The sequence below is a fragment of the Myotis myotis genome, unplaced genomic scaffold, assembly GCF_014108235.1.
Source record: "Myotis myotis isolate mMyoMyo1 unplaced genomic scaffold, mMyoMyo1.p scaffold_m19_p_15, whole genome shotgun sequence".
Classification (NCBI taxonomy): Eukaryota; Metazoa; Chordata; class Mammalia; order Chiroptera; family Vespertilionidae; genus Myotis; species Myotis myotis.
Genome location: NW_023416319.1, coordinates 8,220,257 through 8,241,302, shown reverse-complemented (window position 1 = coordinate 8,241,302; position 21,046 = coordinate 8,220,257). Strand labels below are relative to the sequence as shown.

The 21,046-nt window shown below is 49.2% G+C and overlaps 1 protein-coding gene across 20 annotated transcripts in view; it reads right to left on the bottom strand.

Annotated features, from left to right (window-relative positions):
* ABLIM1 (actin binding LIM protein 1) overlaps positions 1-21,046 on the bottom strand; it is a 247,649-nt gene that overhangs the window by 77,690 nt on the left and 148,913 nt on the right. For all 20 annotated transcript variants that reach the window (XM_036335882.1, XM_036335897.1, XM_036335880.1 and 17 more), the window contains 2 exons: positions 6,600-6,726; positions 5,114-5,207 (listed from right to left, as the gene is read on the bottom strand). In XM_036335882.1, coding sequence (XP_036191775.1) covers positions 5,114-5,207; positions 6,600-6,726 — 221 coding nt within the window. The remainder of the gene's footprint in view (positions 1-5,113; positions 5,208-6,599; positions 6,727-21,046) is intronic.

The following is a 21,046-nucleotide window of genomic DNA, read 5'->3' as shown; positions in this document are numbered from 1 at the left end:
GACTCAGTGCTACATGAAGGAGCTGACATAGGCGTTTTACAGGCCGCACAAGCTAAGAGACCTTTCACTGTCATCTTAAATACTAACGTCCCAGCCTGGCTACCATGGCTCAGTGGTTGAGTGTCAACCTATGAACCAAGAGGTCACGGTTCGATTCCCGGTCAGGGCACATGCCCAGGTTGCAGGCTTGATCCCCAGCAGGGGCCGTGCAGGAGGCAGCCAATCAATGATTCTCTCTCATCATTGATGTTTCTATCTCTCTCTCACTCACCCTTCCTCTCTGAAATCAATAAAAATATATTTTAAAAAAATACTAAAGGCCCATCTGGGCATGACACGGAATAATTAAAGAGAACAGCACGAATCCTCCAGGAGTTCAAACTGACCCCGATGCTGCTCAGGTGGACGCGTAAGGTGGGCACTGACAGCAGGAGAAAGCTTGTGGCGTTTACGTCCCACGTGAGTGAGAGGAACAGGAATTCAGTCGGGTGGTGAGAACTTATGCCCAAAGAGTACGTGGAATCTTTCATAATTCTGGCTCAAGACCATGGCAAAAACTCATTGTGGGGAAAAAATCATTCATGAACACGTCTGTATTTAGCAGCTGCTAGGTGCCCGGTAAAAAGTAACAGGAAATTCTTGCTGAAACAATGGTAGACTGAATTCATGGGCATAAATGCACGTGACTGTCTAAAGTTACGTGGTGTACGTGGTGAAATTTTCAAACCGAAGCATCGACACGACGAGTAGCATGGGTGTTAACTTGTGCACCTGAAATAATCACATATAACTAGCCCGACTCCTGCATTCAGACAGGAAGTTCAAAATATTGTGCTTTTTAAATATGTATATTTTTATTGATTGCAGAGAGGAAGGGAGAGGGAGTTAGCTAGGAACATCAATGATGAGAGAATCATTGATCGGCTGCTTCTTGCAGGCCCCATACCAGGGACTGAGCCCGCAATCCCGGCATATCCCCTGACTGGGAATCGAACCACGACCTCCCAGCTCAGAGGTGGACGCTCAACCACTGAGCCATGCCGACCAGGCAAAATATTGGGGTTTTACAAAATCTGTTTCTTCATTTATAAATGAAGGAAATGAAAAACATTTCTTGATGCCCTGTATGTCAAGCACTATCTCAGACAACTCACCTATCTCATTCAAGCCTTCAAGAGGTATTATTATCCACATTTCACAGGGGAGGGTGCTGAGAGTTTAAACAGCCCGCTAGTCCTTACTCAGCTCCAAGCGTAGCTACTGGAATCAAATCCCGGTGAGCCTGGCTATATCCAATTTTTCCTACTAACCGTTCCTCGCTCCCTCCCACCTCACCTAAGGCCTTTCCAGGCTCCAAAATTCCAGATTCTATCTGTTTCCAAGATGCCTGCAGCTTTGAGTTTTGCTGACGGGCCATGGAGATGGTGTACAAACAGTTTTCATTTGTAAGTGGCCTTATGGGGTTGGAATCACTGCCCCAGTTCATTTCCGCGGCACTGGATGGGCACCAGCCTCAACCGCCCCTCCTCCTGACTAGCTGGCAAGAGTAAGCAGGCCCATCTGCCGGGATTGGCATCAGAACTCCCCTCCAAGGCGGGAAGCTGCGAGGTCCAGGAAGCGAGCTCACTCAGGTGGAAAACCAGAGAGCAGCAAGCCTGTTCCGCGTGGGACAGCATCGCTCCGTGTCCCCTGGGGCAGGTCCTGGGCCTCGGGGATGATTTCACCTCCGAAACGTCTCCAGTGAAGTGGAGGAGGCACGCAGTCCCCCGAGCACAGCGAGAATGGGAGCCCGTGGTTCGTCTTCTTCACACACGTGGGTTACTATCCTGGCACTGCCTGTACGTGCTACGCACAGAACGAGGGCGGCGCTGTCATCAGCCTGTCTTTTGCGAATCCCCTCTCCGATGGTGACAGAAAGGTCAGATGTCACGTGCGTGCCACGGGATAACCCACGCTTCTTCTCACGAGGGCAGACAGGTCGGCCCAGAACAAGACCTGCTCTCTGCGCGTGGCTGTCCCAGCACCGCGTGCTTCAAACACCTTCTGCACAAGGAAGGCAGGGGACCGGGCCTCCCGTTTGTAGCCTGAGCTAGTTTCACGGGACATCAGCAGCATCTGTCCCCGGGCTTTAGGAAAGAGTAAAACTAAGCCACCTCCAGAGAATCCAGGAAGAGGATTTGGTGGGATCGTGTTGGGATTCTATTTCCTACTGGCCAGGAGTCCAGCAGGAGGGGGTGAAAGAGAGTCTAAATCCAGCCCTTTCATCCACGTTTCCCAGCTAACAGATAAAGGCAGGCCCTGACCTTCTGAGGGATGAATGGAAAGGCATTCACGGGGCAGGAGGATCTGCCACGGCCTACGCTGGAGGGCCTGTCCCTTACGCTGTGTGGTACACAAGTCGTTACTGACATCACCGTCCTCCCCGGGGAGCACATGGGCACAGTAAACACCACACCAGAGACATGTGCTGCCAGCCTTTTGGGAAAGACAGGAGGACTGATTTCCTGGGTGTGGTGACTTGAGGAAGAAGGGGGAGGAGAAGCTGATGAGACCCGTGCAAGCAGAGCAGAACGCCGTGTGTCGTCCCCCCCCCCCCCCCCCCCCGCCTCCGTGTCAGAATGCAGACACCATGGCTTCCCTCTGTCTCTGAGAGAAGCGCTCACCCAGGAAGGCAGGTGCCCGCTCAGCGAGGCACCTTCTGCGGAGGGGGCCGAGCTGCCCGGGGAGCCCGTGGCTGAGAAGATTTGTCTAGAAGGAATCCGTGCAGAGCTGCATAAACAGAGTCCCCGAGGGATGTGAATTGTGCCAGAGACAGAGAGACTAAGAGTAGTCGTCAGCCGAGGGAACAGCCAAGAGCGAGGGAGGGGACTCGGGGCAGCCCTGTCCCTTAACCCTCAAGGTTTCTGTTTCCAGTGTGACATTTGCTCCTCCCTCCCCCCACCCGCTCCTGTGCTGCCTTCATTTTGGAATGATTGTCCTTCTTTCTTCACGAGGTTGGCAGGTAGCAACCCATACCCCAGAAAGGAAGATTCCCAGAGTCAGAGACCCCCTAGCACCACCCACCAAAGACGGAAGGAAATGCACATCAAAGAGACACTCTCTGACATCCACTGAGGTCTGTGACCTTAGTCTGAAGTGTCAGGAGCTTCCTGTACCATCAGGCTGCGAAAGCAGACGGCGGGGAGGGGGAGGGGCGGAGAGAGGAGGAAGGCTGCTTCAGAGCGGAGCTTAGAGGTGGAGATGGAGACAGGAGGTCGAGTGGCAAACCCCAGGATCTCCCCCTCATTTGCTTCTGAACTTCTTCATTAGGAGGCAGGCTGTAAGCAGCATCAGAAAACTCCTGCATCGATAAGTTAGTTAGCATAGGCCTTGGAAATGTGCCATTTAGAGTAAGATCTCTCTAAAAAGAGAATCTTGTAAAAAACAAGACTGAGAGCAAGCTTGTGACAGATAAACCTTCAGCTCAAACGGGTGCTATATGCCGGGTGCTACGTACCATTTCCAGAAAATCGCCCCCCCCAACTCCAGCCGACCACTGACCTGCTTCCGGTCCCCATGGATTTACTTATTCTGGGTATTTCCTCTAAACGGGAGCATACGGTATGAGGCTTCCCCACCTAGCAGGTTTTTAAAAGGCGTCACGTTGTGACCTGTGCGGAATTCTTTCTTTCTAGCATGTCACCGTCCGTGTAGGTACATTTATGGACACTCATCCATGGACACTTGGGTTGTTCCCATCTGGCCCCTGCGAACAGAGAGCCGTGAACATGGGTGCCCATGGATTTGAGTCCTCCCATCCATTCTTCATACAAAAATCTGCTCCAATCACATGATGCACCAGCCGCAATCACTTCGAACTCCTGAATGTGACCCTCGACCCTTCCACTCCGGCCCCTCCCCACTCGTCAGCATCATCTCACACCTGCACGCCGGCCCAACTGGCCTTTTGTTTCTTGCCTGTGCTGTGCTTTTCGTCTTCCCCTCTGAGCCTCCGCAGAGGCGGTTCCCTCTTCCTGGAACACCCTTCCCCTGGGTGAGAGGCAGCTTATCTCCCAAATCCAATTCGCTGCACTAGCTCCCAGCACAGAGCCAACGCGGGCCCCTCTTATTTTACGGACAGAGAGGCACTCAGAGCTCGCTGGGGGATGAGGAGGGCACGCTGGCCCTGGCTGGGAAATCCGGCAGAACCTGCCCAGAGACAATGTGGGGGGGCCTCTCGGAATGACATCCTGTGTCTCTGAACCACGCCCTGCTGGGGAGCTTGAGTATGTGGATTCAGGGCCCTGGTGTCTGCCCAAGCGATGTGACAAGCCGCAGGACCAGTCGGTCGCCTTCCCAGCTGCTCGGCACACATGCTCCACCCTGCACTGCGGGCCGGCTATGAGGCAATCTTTGCTTTTCCCGTCACAACTGGTCAACACCCACAGGCCTGTGCGAAGTGAGGTGGTTCCACAGACTCCAGGGGAGCGCGGCCAGCCCAGAGGCAGAGGCTGGCGGCCGCTGAGACAGCAGGAAGTGAGCTCAGGTGCGAGTCAGTCACACCTGAACCCACAGGCTTCAGCTCCGCCCGGGCCTCAGGGCTCAGGGCCACACAGGATGTGGACTTCTCAGGGCGGGAAGTCCCCTTCCATCCACCCTTCCTTTTCTCAGCTTCAGTTCTGTACCTCTGCTCCCTGAGTGTGTGCACACTCATATGCACACATGTACTGCAAGAGCACACATGTCATGCACACTCCCAGGTGTACGTACACGTGACACTCCCACACATGCACATGCAAAAGCACACGTGTATATACATGTAGACACATGGCTCTAACACACTCATCTCCTCTTCTCTGACTTCTAAAAATAGTCTAATACAACCCTCCCTTCCACATAATTCCTAACAGCCCCTTGATCATTCTTTCCTTCCCTTCAAATTCTCCATCGTTTCCATGTCCACATGACCATGTAGTAGAAACTGCCTGTGAAGACGGTCAACATGTTGATCTCTAAGATCATCTACAACCTTCTCTCTGCCACACGTGAGAAAAAATGGGAAAACAGACTCCCACGCGTGTCCGAGGGCCTCGGAGGGAAACGGCGCTTTGAGGGCAGCCCGCCCGTCACTCACCTCCAAGACTTTGCCTGTGATGAACTGGTGGCAGGCTTCACACTTCACCCCGAAGAGCCCCTGGTAGTCCTTTTCGCAGTACGGAGCGCCATCCCTGCAAGACGACAGAGTGCTCAGCGCCCGAGAGGAGGCCCCGGCGGGGAAGCCACCGGAACCACGCTGCTCTGGGGCCTGGGACAGATGGTGGGAGACTGTTTCTCTCCCGCCCAGTGTTCACGTGCCTGGAGATCAGACACGAGCAGAACCCACGAGACCAAGCGATCCAGAGACAGAGCTGTGGTCCTGGGCCACACAGAAACCGCGGCCACGTCACCGAGTGCTCCCCAGTGCCCGTCCCTCGAGGGTCTGAGGCTCACTCACCGAGCCCTGGCATCGTTCTTGACCACCGCCAGCCAGACGGGCTTCAGGTGTGGTCTCAGCGCTCCCCTCTCTGGAGGCCCTGACCTGCCTCCCCACCCCACTCCTCGTGCTCACACACAGAGCCTCGGCCTCCAGGAGGCCCGCGGGGCCCAGGCCTTCTCGTCCAGCCCCCATAACCGCCGTGGCTTCCTCGGTGCGCAATGAGGATGGCACTGCACGGCCTGTGGCCGAGTTCAAAGGCACCGCTCTGGACGGCCCCGTGGCCCACGGCCCTCAGCCCTTGGTGTGCATTTAAGAGCCGAGCATCTTCCTCTTCTCACTTCAGCTCTGCATCAGAGGCACCTCTGGGGGGCTCCCACAGGTCAGCCCAGACCTACAGGGTTAGGTTTTTGGAAGGCGGGGCCCAAACTACTTTTTGTTTGTTTTGCTATATTCTTAATTGATTTGGTATTTTTGAATAGCTGATATACTTGCCCGGTTGGAAGACATTTTTTTAAGCATAGAAAAGGTATATAGGGGAAATTTTCCCCTCATTGCCACGGTCTCCCCCAACCCCAAACCCGTGCCCAGTCTTTCTTTCTTAACTCAGAAGGTAACCACTGTAACTGAACTAGTTTCTCCAGCTGCATAAATATAAAACAAACAGAAACCCTACTTCACCTGCTGTAGCTGTTATCCACACCAGCCTATCACGAACCCGTTCTGAGGAGCTATTGTGGGCATTGGTCCTAATGGGCTCAGTGTCTAGACCCTGTGTGGGTTTTGGGGGGAAGGCTGGGGCATCTACAAATACATTCAACACCTGGAATGAGGACAAAGGTTTGTTAGTGCCAAATTGGGGGGGTGGGGGGGGGGCTAATGAAGGTAAAATTACTGAATGCTTCATTGGTTACAACATATTAAATCGGCTTCATTCATTGTTAAATCAGGCAATGCCTAACATCTCTTTACATTTATAGGAGGCAAACTATGGCAAATGCAAAGGAATAAAATTCCTCGCAGCAGCTTTGCAGCCAAACGTTCCTGTGGATCGTGGGGTGTGCATGTCTGTCATTATGTGCTGCGGGTCGGGGTGGGGGCCCCCGGAGCAGGAGCGAGAGGGCCCCCCAGGCCCAGCCTCACTTACTTGCTGATGTACTCCCCGGTGAGGACCTTCGCGCAGGACTTGCATTTAAAGCACCCCAAGTGCCACTGCTTTTCCAGCGCCAGCAGCGCCTGCCCGTTCTTGATGTCCCTTCCGCAGCCGGCACAGTCTGGAAGGAAGAGCAGCCAGATGTTACTCCCTGCAGCCAGGTGCTACTCCCTGCGGCCAGGGGTTACTCCCTGCGGCCAGGGGTTACTCCCTGCAGCCAGGTGTGCTAAATGCCCGCACTCGGCCAGCTCTGAACCCGGTGTCCCCATCACACACTCAATAGATATTTGCTTAAGCAACGATTCCCTCTGCGCTCGCCCTGCACAGTCTGTCTCTCGGGCCCCATCCTCACGCAGCGTGGATGCTCCATGAACCACGGAGGACCCAGGGGATGGATGTCCTCTATCCTGTATTTCCTCGGAGGTTAGTTAAGTCCCCTCTGAGCTCCTGCTGGCCCAGAGACGACTCAATTACAGGGTCCAGGCTGTGACTTGGGGAAAGCTCTCGTGGGCCTGCAGTCACTGAGGATGCGTGGGAGCCGCAAAGCCCCCCAGGCTGGATGCCCCGCTTAGCATCATCACGTGGTTCCCAGAATGCCATGCCGCTCAGAAGTCTCACTTCTGTAAACAGGACTCTTCTGCCCTGTCAACCTAAACCGGACCCTCCACGCTTTGTCATCATCAATTAAACGGCTCTTAACTCCTCAGCTTTCAATTCTCCCGGGCAGGCTCCGTGACACTGGTCGCAGAGAGAGTTCCTTCATGGTGAAAAGCGTGGGCCCGGAATGAGCCGGTTCTGCGCCAGCTCTGTGCCTTGTTGGCTAGTTCCCGTGATCCGGGCTGGTTCTCCCTTTTCCTTTTTTTTTTTTTTTTAAATATATTTTTATTGGTTTCAGAGAGGAAGGGAGGGAGAGAGAGAGAGAAAAATCAATGATGAGAGAGAATCATTGATCAGCTGCCTCCTGCACGCCGCCCACTGGGGATCGAGCCTGCACCTGGGCATCTGCCCTGACGGGGAATCAAACCATGACCTCCTGGTTCATAGGCTGACACTTAACCACGGAGCCACACCATCCGGGCTTTGCGGCTTTCTAAGCCTCGGTTTGCTCGGGCGGAAGCCGGGATGCTGTTAGCGCTTTGCTCCAGCCTTTGAGGAGGATGTGTCCCGTGATGGACTCAGCACAGGGTTGGCAGGCAGGAAGCGGCTCTCTAAGCATTTGCTATTAGTGTCATTTCCACGATTATCCTGGTTATTAAATCATTTTCAGAGAAGTTGCATCTTTAAAAGAACCCAGAAGGATGTAAATTGGTGCGTCCTTTTTAGAAGCAACTTAAACATCTCCAGACATTTAACACCAATGTACCCAAGGAAGTGACAGCGCTGTGGGCAGGCCGGCCGAGATGTCCCCACGAGAGCAGGGACAGCACCGCGGAATAAAGCCATGTCCAGGCAAGGCCACGGGTACACAGACGGCTAAACACCCCTCACCTGACACATCGCGACGGCTGCTCATTTACTAAGGACACTCCTAACCACTCCACTTCCCTCCTCCCAGAAAAAGAAGACGCCCAGTCACTGCCCTGCTCCTGCTTCTTGACAACACCCCCCCAGAGCTGCTCCCGCTCCCCGGATCCTCCTTAAGGTTACCCAGCACAAGCCCAAATCCTAGAAAAGGCTCCAAACCCGCCCCCGGGTGTTGTCTCCCTGGCTGTAGTTTAAGTAAACCTGCTTTCCTTCCTTCCTTCCTTCCTTCCTTCCTTCCTTCCTTCCTTCCTTCCTTCCTTCCTTCCTTCCTTCCTTCCTGTCCTCCCTTCCTTTTTTTTTGACTACAGATGTGTAGAATTTCTAATGATCGCTGGTCAGTAGGTAATAATGTGCCTTTAAACCCAGCAATTTCATGTCGAAGATTTCATTCTACAAATAAAAAGTGCATGTGTGTGTTCCCTGAAGAATACATAGGCATTCCCCGAAGCATTTTTGTAACAACAAAACTGAAAATAGCCTACATGGACATTAATGAGGGACCAGGAAATTAATTATAATATAGCCAATAATGGAATACTGTGTGCTGTTAAAAAGAATGAGGTAGATTTGTTGTGGGCATGGAAAGATATCCAAAATTGAATAAGTAAATGAATCAAGCTGAAGAACAGTATGCATAGCATGAGCTCATTAATAGAAAAATAGTAAAAAAAAAAAAAGTATGTGTATATTTGCACACATGCTTGTATATGAACAGAACAATTCTTTAAAAACACATAAGAAATCATAAAAGTCCTCAGTGATGGAGGACTTTACTTTTTATGCCACAACCTGTATGTTGTTTAATTTTTTTGCCATGAGAATGTAAAAAAAAAAAGAGTAAATATTTATAAAGTTAAAAACATATCTGCTATATGTTTAAATATTTCAGATTAGAATCTCTTTACATATAGCTTATTGTAAGCTGCGTGTGTATCATATGGTCACAAAGCATTACATTTTTTTAAAAAATATATTTCTTTATTGATTTCAGAGAGAAAAGGAGAAGGAGAGAGAGATAGAAACATCAATGATGAGAGAGAATCATTGATCGGCTGCCTCCTGCACAACCCCCACTGGGGATCGAGCCTGCAACCCAGGCATGTGCGCTTGGCCGGAACCGAACCTGGGACCCTTCAGTCCACAGGCTGACGCTTTATCCACTGAGCCAAGCCGGCTAGGGCTACATATTTTTTTTAAAAACTGGGATTTATTATTATCCCAGCATCTCACCAAAAAATCGTATAAAGGAGATCTCACAGCTAGTAATTTATTATAAAGATAAAACAGAAGACTATAATATGTATTCATAAATACCATTTTTAAAGGTTAGGAACACAGTATGTACCTAAGATGAATTGGTAGTTTTTAATGCAAGCTGAACTCCAATGTTCCATTATTCTAATTAGATCATTCCCACTAGGTGGCAGTAAAGATTTAAAATAATAAGGAAGACTCTGGTTGATTACATTTTTTTAAGTAGAAAATAAACTTTAGAGATGGCTTTTCAATTCTACATCTGAAGACAGTTGGGCTGAGAGTTTGCACAGCTGTTCGAGGTCTCCCTCTGCACAGAGCTGAGGTCTAGGGAGATGGAGGATGCGGATGGTGAGGACATGGGCTCTGGAGTTAGGAAGATTTGGACACTAACCTGAGTAAACTACTCTCTCTGAACTCTCACTGCTTCACCTGGGAAATGCTGACCTACTTCCTCAACTGCTAAGAGGGGAGAGACCCTGCATGGTAAAGTGCTTTGCATAACACTCAGAACTCTTGGCACAGGTTGGGCATTCAAGGTGGTTCCCCTTTTCATCATAGGGGCAGAACTGGGGCTAAAAGCCAGGTTTCTCTACTCTAAGTCTTGCTGTCCTTACAAGCACACTAACGCCCAGATGCCCCAGAGCTCTGAGCCCATCTGAGAGCAACAACAACCTCTCTGATCATTCCGCACCGAGGGCTGTCGGTGAACCAGGCACCATGTATACTTCACAGTCACTTAGTCCCAGTGCCTGGCAGTCTGGAAGCTTCCGGCTCACAGGTGGTGTGCTGTGCTTCTCAGATCCGCCCGCCCGGCCGTGTCCCACGGAGGGCAGACGTCCTGCGGCTGATTTTCATAATGGTTTACAGAGAAGCAGTCACCGAACACTGAATGCCTAGAGCCAGGCAGCTGGGAAGGCTGGGCTGGAAGAAGAGGCTGCGATGAGCCTCTGCACCCCAAACCGTAAGACATAAATCAAGCAAGTCAGCCAAGACCACCTCCTAAGAAGGAGAATACTGGCCACCCCGCTGATGCAAAGGATTGTGGTCTATTCCTCAGCCTCTGCCCGTGCGTTCCTCTCTGGACAAAACCAACCATCTTCTCCGCTTAAGCCTGATGCCATGGGGGGGAAATGGGAGGAGATGCAGGGACAAGGAGATTCGTGCTGGATTGTTCACCCCTCCACGCTCGTTCCAACGAGGCTCCTTTATAAGAACAACACGTCCTGCTCTCGATCCGCATGCTTTTCAGCTGTTGAGAAAATTGTTTCCACATCCCCGAAGCAGCTGCTGATAAATATAGAAAGCGGGCGATTGGCGCGGGACTTCGGCCCAAGTCAGGAATAGGTGAGTACGGGGCACCGTCAAGGAAACCAAACCCTCTCTAGCCCCTCGCCAGTATCCTATCAAGGACGAATCACCACCAGATGTGAGGAAAGAAAAACCCAACCATAGCCTTGAACACGTCGTCACTGCCAGCCTTTCATTCTCAACACCAGGAGCCAAGAGCAAAGCAGGGACTCAGCTGCTCACGGCCAAGTTAAACTGGCAGCCAAGGCCGCACCTGGGTCCACGTTCCTGTCATTTTGTTCATAGGGATCCTGCCAGTCTCCAGGCTCCTTTAACTATCTTTTGTTTGTTTGTTTTGTTTTGTTTGTAAATAGGCCATGGACACCTGGGCTGCAAAAGCATTTAAATTGAAGGACATGACAAATGGCCTCAGGAAGGAAGCTGTCATCAGCTGGGCGGCACTTAAGCCGGAATACTCTGTTCTGTCCGCCCTCCTAGACCTTGCTCTTGGGGCAGAGTGAGGGCCAGAGGAATGTCTTATTCGTTGAAGCTGCCCTGTGTGGAGAAGGAGGACAGGGAGCTCTAGAAAAGGGGACGGTGTGGCTACCAAATTCCCATTCATCCCCCCTGCCCAGGCCCTCGTGCTCCGTCACCCCTAGTTCCGAAATGAAGGTGGAAACCGCCGTTCAGAGGAAAAGTCTCCTCCCAAATCTGGATCAAAGCTACCAGAATACAGAAGGGGACTTTTCCTAGTGTCTGGGAATTTGGGGCTACGGACTTAGAGCGGGAGGTGGTGATACACAGTCCATCTGCCAAGGAAGGGTGCTAGGCATGTCCCTGCCAGAAGGACCAGGATAGCAGAATCCACCTGAGGCTCTCAACCCCTATACCTCTGCAGCCAGACATTCAAAAAGGAATAGAGGAGAGTCCGCAGGGAGCCGTCCACACCTCAGGAGTGAGGTGGGGTCCCCTCCCCGCTGCTGTGAAGGGATCAGAGGACCCTGAGAGAAGAGATGGGCCTCCCGCCTCCTACCAAGATGTCTACTAAGGGGGATGCTCAGGCCCCAGGGCTGCGATGGGATCCCAGAGGAGCTTGTGTTAGGATTTTGGGACCAGCCGACTGGGGTGTCCTGGAGTTGGAAGCCTTCAGGAACAGCAAGTCTGGAGCCTGTGGAATCCCGGCAATCTGAAAGGCAGGAAGCCTGCTGGAGCACCCCCTGCTGGCAGGCCACGGAGAAGATAGAGTGGCAGTGGTGTGGGTGTCCACTGCCTGGCTCACTGGGGATACCTGTGCGTCCTGTGGCTGGTACCCACCCCGAGCATCCTAAACGCACAGCCGAGAAAGCTGCCAGGCAGGGCTGGGGACCTCATTAGGAAGTGGCAACGAGGAGACCGGGAGGGAGCAGGGCCTGAGCTGGGAAGCGGGAGGGGATTTGCTATAACAAGTAGCCAGAAACTGCTTGCTTTTGCCAAGGAATCCAAAACCCACCCCCTAAAAGATGTCTCCAGAGAGTGCCAGCTAAAGAGCCTGCTGACGCCAGCTTTACAACACCGTTTCCCTTCTTCGCTGAAACCCCTCCCCCTGCCTGGACCCCCAGGGTCCCTAAGCGGCACAGGAAGGGGTAAAAGGAGAGGCTGTGCCACCTCCCCTGACCCTCACTGCAGGTCTCCAGTTTGGGTGGGCCCTGAGCTGGGGACAGGTTGCAGCTCTGAACCGGATGTGAGAATCAAGTTTGTAGGCTGGACTTTTAAGAGCTAACAATAACCACAAAGCTACAGGAATCCACCTAAGATATTATTAAGGGTAGGAAAGGGAGCTCTGAGAGAGGATAATTCTGTAGCAACAGGAAGAAATGAGGTTCTTCCTTGTTTTGACCCATCCTATACACTAATTGTGCACCAATCCTACACGCTGTGAGTAAAGACTTTGGGGGCAGAGACCCGGAGTCAAATTCCAGCTCTGACATTGAACTAAGGGACCATGGGCACGCGAGGCAGCCACTGGGCCTCAGTGTCTTCATCTGTAAAATGGGCTGGAGAGACGATGTGTAATCACTGAGCAGAGTGCCAGGCACATGGTAAACACTCAGTGACTATGGCTCTCATGGTTGTAATAATCCCATAAATCTGACATTTCCTCTTCCCCTTCACAAAGAACTACAGCCCGCTGCCAGCCTCTGGGAAAGGCATTTTGGTTCCACAATCACCGTCAGCATCATATGAACACTATTATTGTTGTTACTCAGCTTTTAACTTGTGAGCGGTCTTGCACTTCCGTGATCTCTGTCCACTTAGGGCTCCCGCTCATCTGAAAAGGCCGGATTACTTGACTCTTACAGATCACAGGACACTTGAGAGCCAGAGGGACCCTGAAGACCAGCTGGTGTGAGTGCTTCCTTTTATACCCTGGAACTAAGGCCCCGGGTGGACGCGGGCTTTGCACAGGCCACGGGTAAGCAGTGTCCCGTTAACCGCACAGAGGGTAGCCCCTGTTCTCAGCACGTGAACCCAGGCCGCTGCAGCTCGCCAGGCTGCTCTGGGTTAAACCTCCAATCACAGGTTCACCACCCTGGTCAGTGCCTCTTGCACTGCCGATGGGCAAAAACGGCCGCGATGGAACCTGAACATGAGGTTCCTTTTAGGGTAAAGACTATCTAAGCAGAGAATCATTGTGAAAATGGTGGAAATCATAAAAGGAACCAGAGAGGGACGTTTCTCTTTTAATTGATGCTGGCTGAGATACTGAAATGTTAAAAATGTCCACAGGGATTGTGAGCCAGTGTAGTGTTTCCTGTAAAATTTAAAAGATTAAGAATAAAACATATAATCAAATTTCAGTATTGAAATAGTTGCCCATGTAAGTTCCAGAAAATGCAAGCTCTCCCCGAAATCCTCTTTTTATAAATAAAAAAGAAAATCTATTTGTCACCGACAAAGATGAGCACATAAGTTCATAGCCATACACGTGAACGAAAAATAAATAGAAACGAAATCACTTCAGAGTTAGGCTGGTATTAATAGAAAGTGGAATAAGGCTTTGGAGACCCTATAAAAGATTCAAGTGCTGTCCTTTTAATAGACTGTTAACTAGAGGCACTTTATGCCTGGCCAGGACTCATTCCAGGGAGCTTTAAGGGAAGCAGAAAACGAATGTAAATTCCACGGCTTGGCTAACTTGAGGTCCTGAATTTAATGACATCTTATCTTGTCATTCAACTGCTCCTCCAGGGCATGGATTTCTCATTATCTTGTGTGATAAAATGGTGAGGCTAGAAGGCTAGAGAAAGCTGCTCTGTCCAAAAGCCAGAGAAAGCAGGGACCCAGAGAAGCAGGACCTGGACATGGGTCAGACTCTGCTAGGTTGACAAGCTGCCTTCAACACAGCCTTCAACACATGTCAGATTAGCCTCTGACACGGACTCCTTCGTGGCAAGCACTGTTTGCGGCACATAGAGGCTGCCCACTTTCCACAGGACAGAGCTTCCTGGTTGGCTGGGTCTCATTGCTCCCTGGGGTCTAGACGTCTGTTGCCACCTGTCCTCATCCGTGAACTGACTGCATGCGCCCATGTTGCCAGCCTGGCCTTTGTTGTAGGTCCTTCAGTTTGCAACCCACAGATTAAAAAAAATCCTTATGGTATGTTTTATAACAGTTGGCTTAGAGTTTTAACATCTTTAAGGTATAAAGGATCTGGGTATTTAAAAACCTTTCCTTGACCAAAAAGACCACATCAGTTAGTAGTGATAAGAACGTCGATCTAACAAGGGGATACTGTTGAAGGTTGTTTTCTTTCATCTTCATCTGGGCCCTTCAATATTGTCAGGTTCCAAACCAGACATGTATGAGCTGACAAATATGCACTGGCCACAGTCCATTTTTTAAAGTTTTAAATTTATATATATTTAGAGAGAGAGAGGAAGGGAGAGGAGTGATAGAGATAGAAATATCATTGATCAGCATATCCTGCACTTCCCCCTACTGGGGATTGAGCCCGCAACCTGGGCATGTGGCCAGGCATGGAACTGGTGACCTCTTGGTTCTTGCATCAGTGCTCAACCACTGAGCCACACTGTCCTTGCATGACCACGGTCTATTTGGAAAAAAAACTGTAAACCAAGTCACTGAAATAAGTCCACAGAATTCTCTTTCTTTCTCTCTTTCTCTTTCTTTCTTTCTCTCTTTTTCTTTCTTTCTTTCTTTCTTTCTTTCTTTCTTTCTTCCTTTCTTTCTCCCTCCCTCCCTCCCTCTTTCCCTCCCCTCCCCTCCCCTTCCCTTTCTTTCTTTTGCATGTCATGGCCAATACCCAGGTATGAGGTCACCATAAGAAAGGATAGAAAAAAGAAAATAAAAGAAAAGAAAAAGAAAAGATAGAGGGCAAAAGGAATGTGAAACTGCTAATGTGTTAGGCTAAGCACTTTTGAAGAGTGAGCTTTTAAAAGTCCTTTTTTTAACTTCTGAAATTCTATGCCGCTATTAGCCAAAAAAGCAATATGACATCATAAGACATATTTTGAGAAGGGGGTAGAGGAGGTCAGGACGTTCATGTAGATGCAGTGTATTTGCCACTCTATGGCAAAGGGGTCTCCATGCTATAAATAATGTATATCTCACATTCCCTGAAAATGGCCAGAATTATTGTAAACGGTTTATATGCTGTGGAGTCTGTAACCTTGAACCAGATTTTCCACATCACCCTGGCCCCACTGAGGTCAGTTGCTCGCTTTGCTGTCCTGATGGTCACGCTGGAAACATTGTAGGCCAGACCAGCCTCTGACCTGCTATTTTAAGGAAGGTTCTTCTTGTCTTTGGAAGACAAATGCTGCACAACAAACAAGTTTTCATGGGCCACAGCAGCAACAGATGATCAGCCCTCACCAGGGCAGATGAAGGCGGGCCCGGCAGCAGCCATTGCCCAAGTCCTCTCTAATTCCATATGTGACCAAAAAAATCCTATCTTTCCTTCTTTAAAAAAATTAAAAAATATTTTATTAATTTCAGAGAGAAAGAGAGAGGGAGAGAGAGAGCAAAACACCAATGCTCAGAGAGGATCATTGATTAGCCGGCTCCTGCACGCAAGCCTGCAACCTGGGCATGTGCCCTGGACCAGAATTGAACTCAGGACCCTTCAGTCCACAGGCTGATACTCTATCCACTGAGCCAAACCAGGTAGGGCTTTTTTTTTCCTTTTAAAGAGTATATATACTTGTAGAATTTCAGTTAAGTGGACATCCTGTATACTTACAGAATTTCAGTTCTTTGCTCATCATTTTATATATATAGGCCATCTACACATTTGAGATTTCCAATTCTGATCCTTAAACCAGTACTCTCAGAATTCTGTTAGGAGTACTAGGGATTCTCAAGGTCAATACACTCTCTTCTTTACCCACATTGGTGTTTTTCTCCCATATTTTCGACTAGGATCTGAGTGGGAGATGAAAAGGAGCCAGACTATTTGCCCTTCCTCTCTTCGTAATTGATTATGAAGTCATTAAGCAGGAATCCCATGGCGAATGCTGCCAGGCAGGGGGGTGAGCATCCAAGCAATAGACTTCGTACCAACCCAAAAGCATGAGAATTGAGAGCCTGGGAAGCTCGTCTGATTAGCTGTGGAGGGTGGCTTTGGCCCACAAACCTGCCTCAGCACTCAGGGCTGAGCTCAGCAACTGATTCCCACGGGCCGATGGGGGCCTGCTTGGAGCAGGGTGAGCCGTAGGGGTGCCCGATACATAGTATGAATGCCACCTATTGAGAGTACACATTTATGGAGCAGAACATATACTTTAAAAAGGATGCTGAAAACGTCAGTCTCTGCTGCCACCTGCAATCACCTGGGGCATTGAGTGGTGCCCATGCCATGACCCTCCACACTGCGAACCCTGGTGGACACAAGCCTGACAGCTCACAGGGAGTTCAGAAAATTGGCAGCCACTGCTTTCAAGATTCGGGATAGTCCTTAGCAAACCCTTCTTGAAGCTGTACCAAGACCCCGACACAGAGACCCAAACAAATCCTTGTACAAGCATGTTCACTGAAGCACGATTCACTTCTACTGCCTCGCAAAAGAATCTCTTCAACAGCCTCTCTTTCATTTCCCTGAACCACAAATAAAAAGAGTAACGTGCCTGCATTTCCTCAGGATGCAATGGAGAATCTTTGATGGGAAATAAAAAATATTAGCATAAAACATTAATACCATTTTGTCATCTGCTCTAATTTTCAGGTTTAAAATCCTATCCAAGGAACTCTGTGTGTGTGTATGTATGGGTTCACCCACATGTTTTCAGAACTAAAAGAAGAGTCTAACGTATGCAATAAACATTATCTTCGTAAGTACACTCACAACTTCAAAATTCTTTCTTTCTTAAATACATTTTTTATTGGTTTCAGAGAGGAAGAGAGAGGGAGAGAGAGATAGAAACATCAATGATGAGAGAGAATCATTGATCGACTGCCTCCTGCACACCCCACACTGGCGATCAAGTCCACAACTCGGGCATGTGCCCTGACTGGGAATCGAACCATGACCTCCTGGTTCATAGATTGACACTCAACCACTGAGCCACGGCGGGTCAACTAACGATTTCAAAAGCGCAGCTGGAGGGAAGGCCCAGAGCATCACTGCCTTCCGGGCTCGTCCCCTGCACTGTCGTCTGTTTTGTCCATTGTGGCTGCTCAGCATCATTTCTGATGATGCAAACATCACGGGGCTTGTCCCGAGATTAAAAGTAGGATTCTCTTTTGACTACAGATGCCACCAGGACAGCAAGAGGAAGGTGGGAAGCAATGAAAACAGAGCCAAGCATCACCCAATCGTGGGACGCTCTCAGAAAAGGCCCTGTCTAAGGCAGCCTCACAGATAGTGGTCTCCAGCCGGCACGGGTGAAAAGTTCCAGCCGAACCTTCCGTGGGCAGGGCCTTCCTGCCATGAGGCCAATGACCACTCAAGCAGCACATGGTTGGACCAGTGCTTCTCTGTGGGCTTGAGCAGCTCTCCTTTCTGCTCACAATGTGTAATCCAGACGTGCCTTGCAAACCCTGTTTGATACCCCAGCCACCCCTCAAAAGGGCAACTGTAATACATACTTCTGCAGGAAGACAGACTAATGTGTCCTAAGCTCAGAGCCTGAGTCCTGAGCACTTTTGGTCTGTTTCTGGACAGGGTTGGGAACATCTTGGGTCAGACTTCCACCAAGTGGTCCTCTACTCAGTTTATGGCCAGGTGGCAAAGGGGTATAAAGAAAAGGAAGAATGGGAGAACGAGCAAACACGGAAGGAAGGAGGATGGGTGCCCCCAATGAAGGCTGCCACCTGCAATCACCTGGGGCATTGAGTGGTGCCCATGCCACGACCCTCCACACTGCGAACCCTGGTGGACACAAGCCTGACAGCTCACAGGGAGTTCAGAAAATTGGCAGCCACTGCTTTCAAGATTCGGGATAGTCCTTAGCAAACCCTTCTTGAAGCTGTACCAAGACCCCGACACAGAGACCCAAACAAATCCTTGTACAAGCATGTTCACTGAAGCACGATTCACAACAGCCAAATGGGGGAAATGAACTAAATGTCCATGAACAGACGAGTGGATAAAGAAATTGTGGTCTATCCACACAATGGAATATTATTCAGCCGTAAAAAGGAAGGAGGTACTGATAAGCGCCACAGCCTGGATGAACCCTGAAGACATTATGATAAGCGGAAGATGCCAGAAACAAAAGGCCACCTATGCACAATTACATTCACGACATATCGAGAATAGGTGATACAGAGAGAGACAGAAAGCAGGCTGGTAGCTGCCCAGGCTGGGAGAAGGAGGGATCGGGGATAAGTGCTTAGTGAGTATGGGGCCTTCTTTTGGGGGGATGAAAATGTTTTAGAACTAGACAGAGATGGTGGCTGTATAACACTGAATGTACTAAAATGTTCACTTTAAAGTGGTTAACTTTGTTATGTGAACTTGACCTCAATTAAAACAAATTGAGGAGGGAGGTGGAGGAGGGTATAGGGGAAATAAGTGGTGATGGACGGAGACTTGATTTGGGTGGTGAACACACAATACGGTGTACAGATGATGTGTTGTGGAACTGTGCACCTGAAACCTGTATATTGTTAACCAGTGTCACCCTAATAAATTCAATAAAAAGGAAGAAAATCATAACTGTAAGAAGGTTTGTCTTGCACTGATTTCCCTAATTTACTTGTAAACTTTAACCGGGTGAAGAGTTTCATAATTAATCTTTAACTGGCTATGGTCACCCAGTGCGCACGGGCTCTTGCCAAAGAGGAAATCATGCTTGAATCCTACGTCAGTTTCTCAGATTCAGCAGCCATTAGCAAACATCAGCTCATTCGCTCTATTCCAAAGACGGGAAGAAGAAAAGAAGGGTAGAATGTCAGTTTCGGTACTTTCACCATGTGACCAGCCACTTAATACATATTCGGCTGAAGGTCATAGCAAGGGCAAACAGCCATGAAACTGCAGTCTGTAATGAATGAGTCTTTTATTTTATTTTATAGCATTGTTCTTTTTTAAGTGCTTTGTTTTGGTTTTAAATAGGTCATACATACACATGGTTAATTTTTTTTTTTTTTGTATAGTAAAAACAATTTCCTTTCCTTCCTATCTCCTAGCAACTCCCTTCCTCCCTGCTGGGTACAAATAGAAATTTCTCAGTATCTTCCTGGGACAATCTATAGCAGCGGTTCTCAACCTGTGGGTCGCGACCCCTTTGGCGATCGAACGACCCTTTCACAGGGGTCGCCTAAGACCATCCTGCATATCAGATATTTACATTACGATTCATAACAGTAGGAACATTACAGTTATGAAGTAGCAACGAAAATAATTTTATGGTTGGGTCACAACATGAGGAACTTTATTTAAAGGGCCAGAAGGTTGAGAAGCACTGATCTATAGGCATATACAACTAATAGAGACCTGGTGCACGAATTTGTACCTGGGTGGGGTCCCTCGGCCTGGCAGGTGATCGGGGCTGATGGGGGCCATCTCGACCAGTCCCAATCAGGGCCAATTGGGGCCAATCAGGGCTGGCTGGGCCAGGTTGGCTGGCCAGCTGGGGGAAGGGACTGCGGGAGGTTGGCTGTGGGAGCACACTGACCACCAGGGGAAAGCTCCCACATTGAGCCTCTGCCCCCTGGTGGTCAGTGTACGTCATAGCAACTGGCTGACCGGTCATTAGGTTGACCAGTTGTAACGGTCGCTTAGACTTTTATATATATATATATATATATATATATGTGTGTATATATATATATATATATATATATATATAGAGAGAGAGAGAGAGAGAGAGAGAGAGAGAGAGAGAGAGAGAGAGATGTATACACAGCAGTCCTTTGAATAGCTACATCTTTACTGCCACTGAAAAATTAAAAATAAACTGGGGACTGACTGCTGTTCCAATCATTAACATTCTAGTTTTACTGATAAGTGTTTAGAAGCTGTGGGTCTCAATACGTAAGAGGCATATCTGGTGAAACGAAAATAGCAAATAAAAAAATGCCATTAACTTTCCATCCACTGAGAACACTTTTGAGATCATCCATGTGCTGTGTCACTGTGGGATCTTTATGTCTGACTCATAGTTGTTACAGATTTCAATCTGAAATGCCTGAATATAAATGTTCCTTATTGCAACATACCTTGTCTGTTTGCAGTAAACCTCTGCCTACTATGTAAATCCTAAACCCCACTCGTACCCAGTAGAGCAATACTGGAACTGCCACACCAGGAGCTGGCACCCTAAATGCCCAGAGAGGTGAGGCCTCCCTTTAATCTCACACTCAGAGGTGGGGAAATATGTTCCCTGACATTGCTACTTTAAAAAAAACAATGTGATTCTGTCACCAATAAATTTATCTGAAGTAATAACCACTTTCCCTTTTATGATATAGGGAAAAGCTTATAAAAAAGATGAGAGTCTGGCCAGTGTGGCCCAGTGGTTGAACAATGACCCATGAACCAAGGAGTCACTGGTTCAATTCCCAGTCAGGGCACATGCCCAGGTTGTGGGCTCGATCCCCAGGAGGAGGCGTGCAGGAGGCAGCCAATAGATGTTTCTCTCTCACCAATATTTCTATGTCTCTATCCCTCTCCCTCCCAAAAAAATCAATAAAAAACATGTTTTTTAAAAAAACATGCACATGACTCTATCAAAAATAACTTAAATTCAGACCAAGTGGAGCATTTGTCCTGATACCTGTGGGAGTTCCAGTGGCAGTCAGAATAATGACAGTGCTGTACAGAAGGGGGGAGAGAGGAAGATGGGTTTGGATGTATTTGTGCGTGGATGTTCCCCATGCCAATCCACCCAACCCACATGCCATCAGACACTAGTCTGACACCCTTTGAA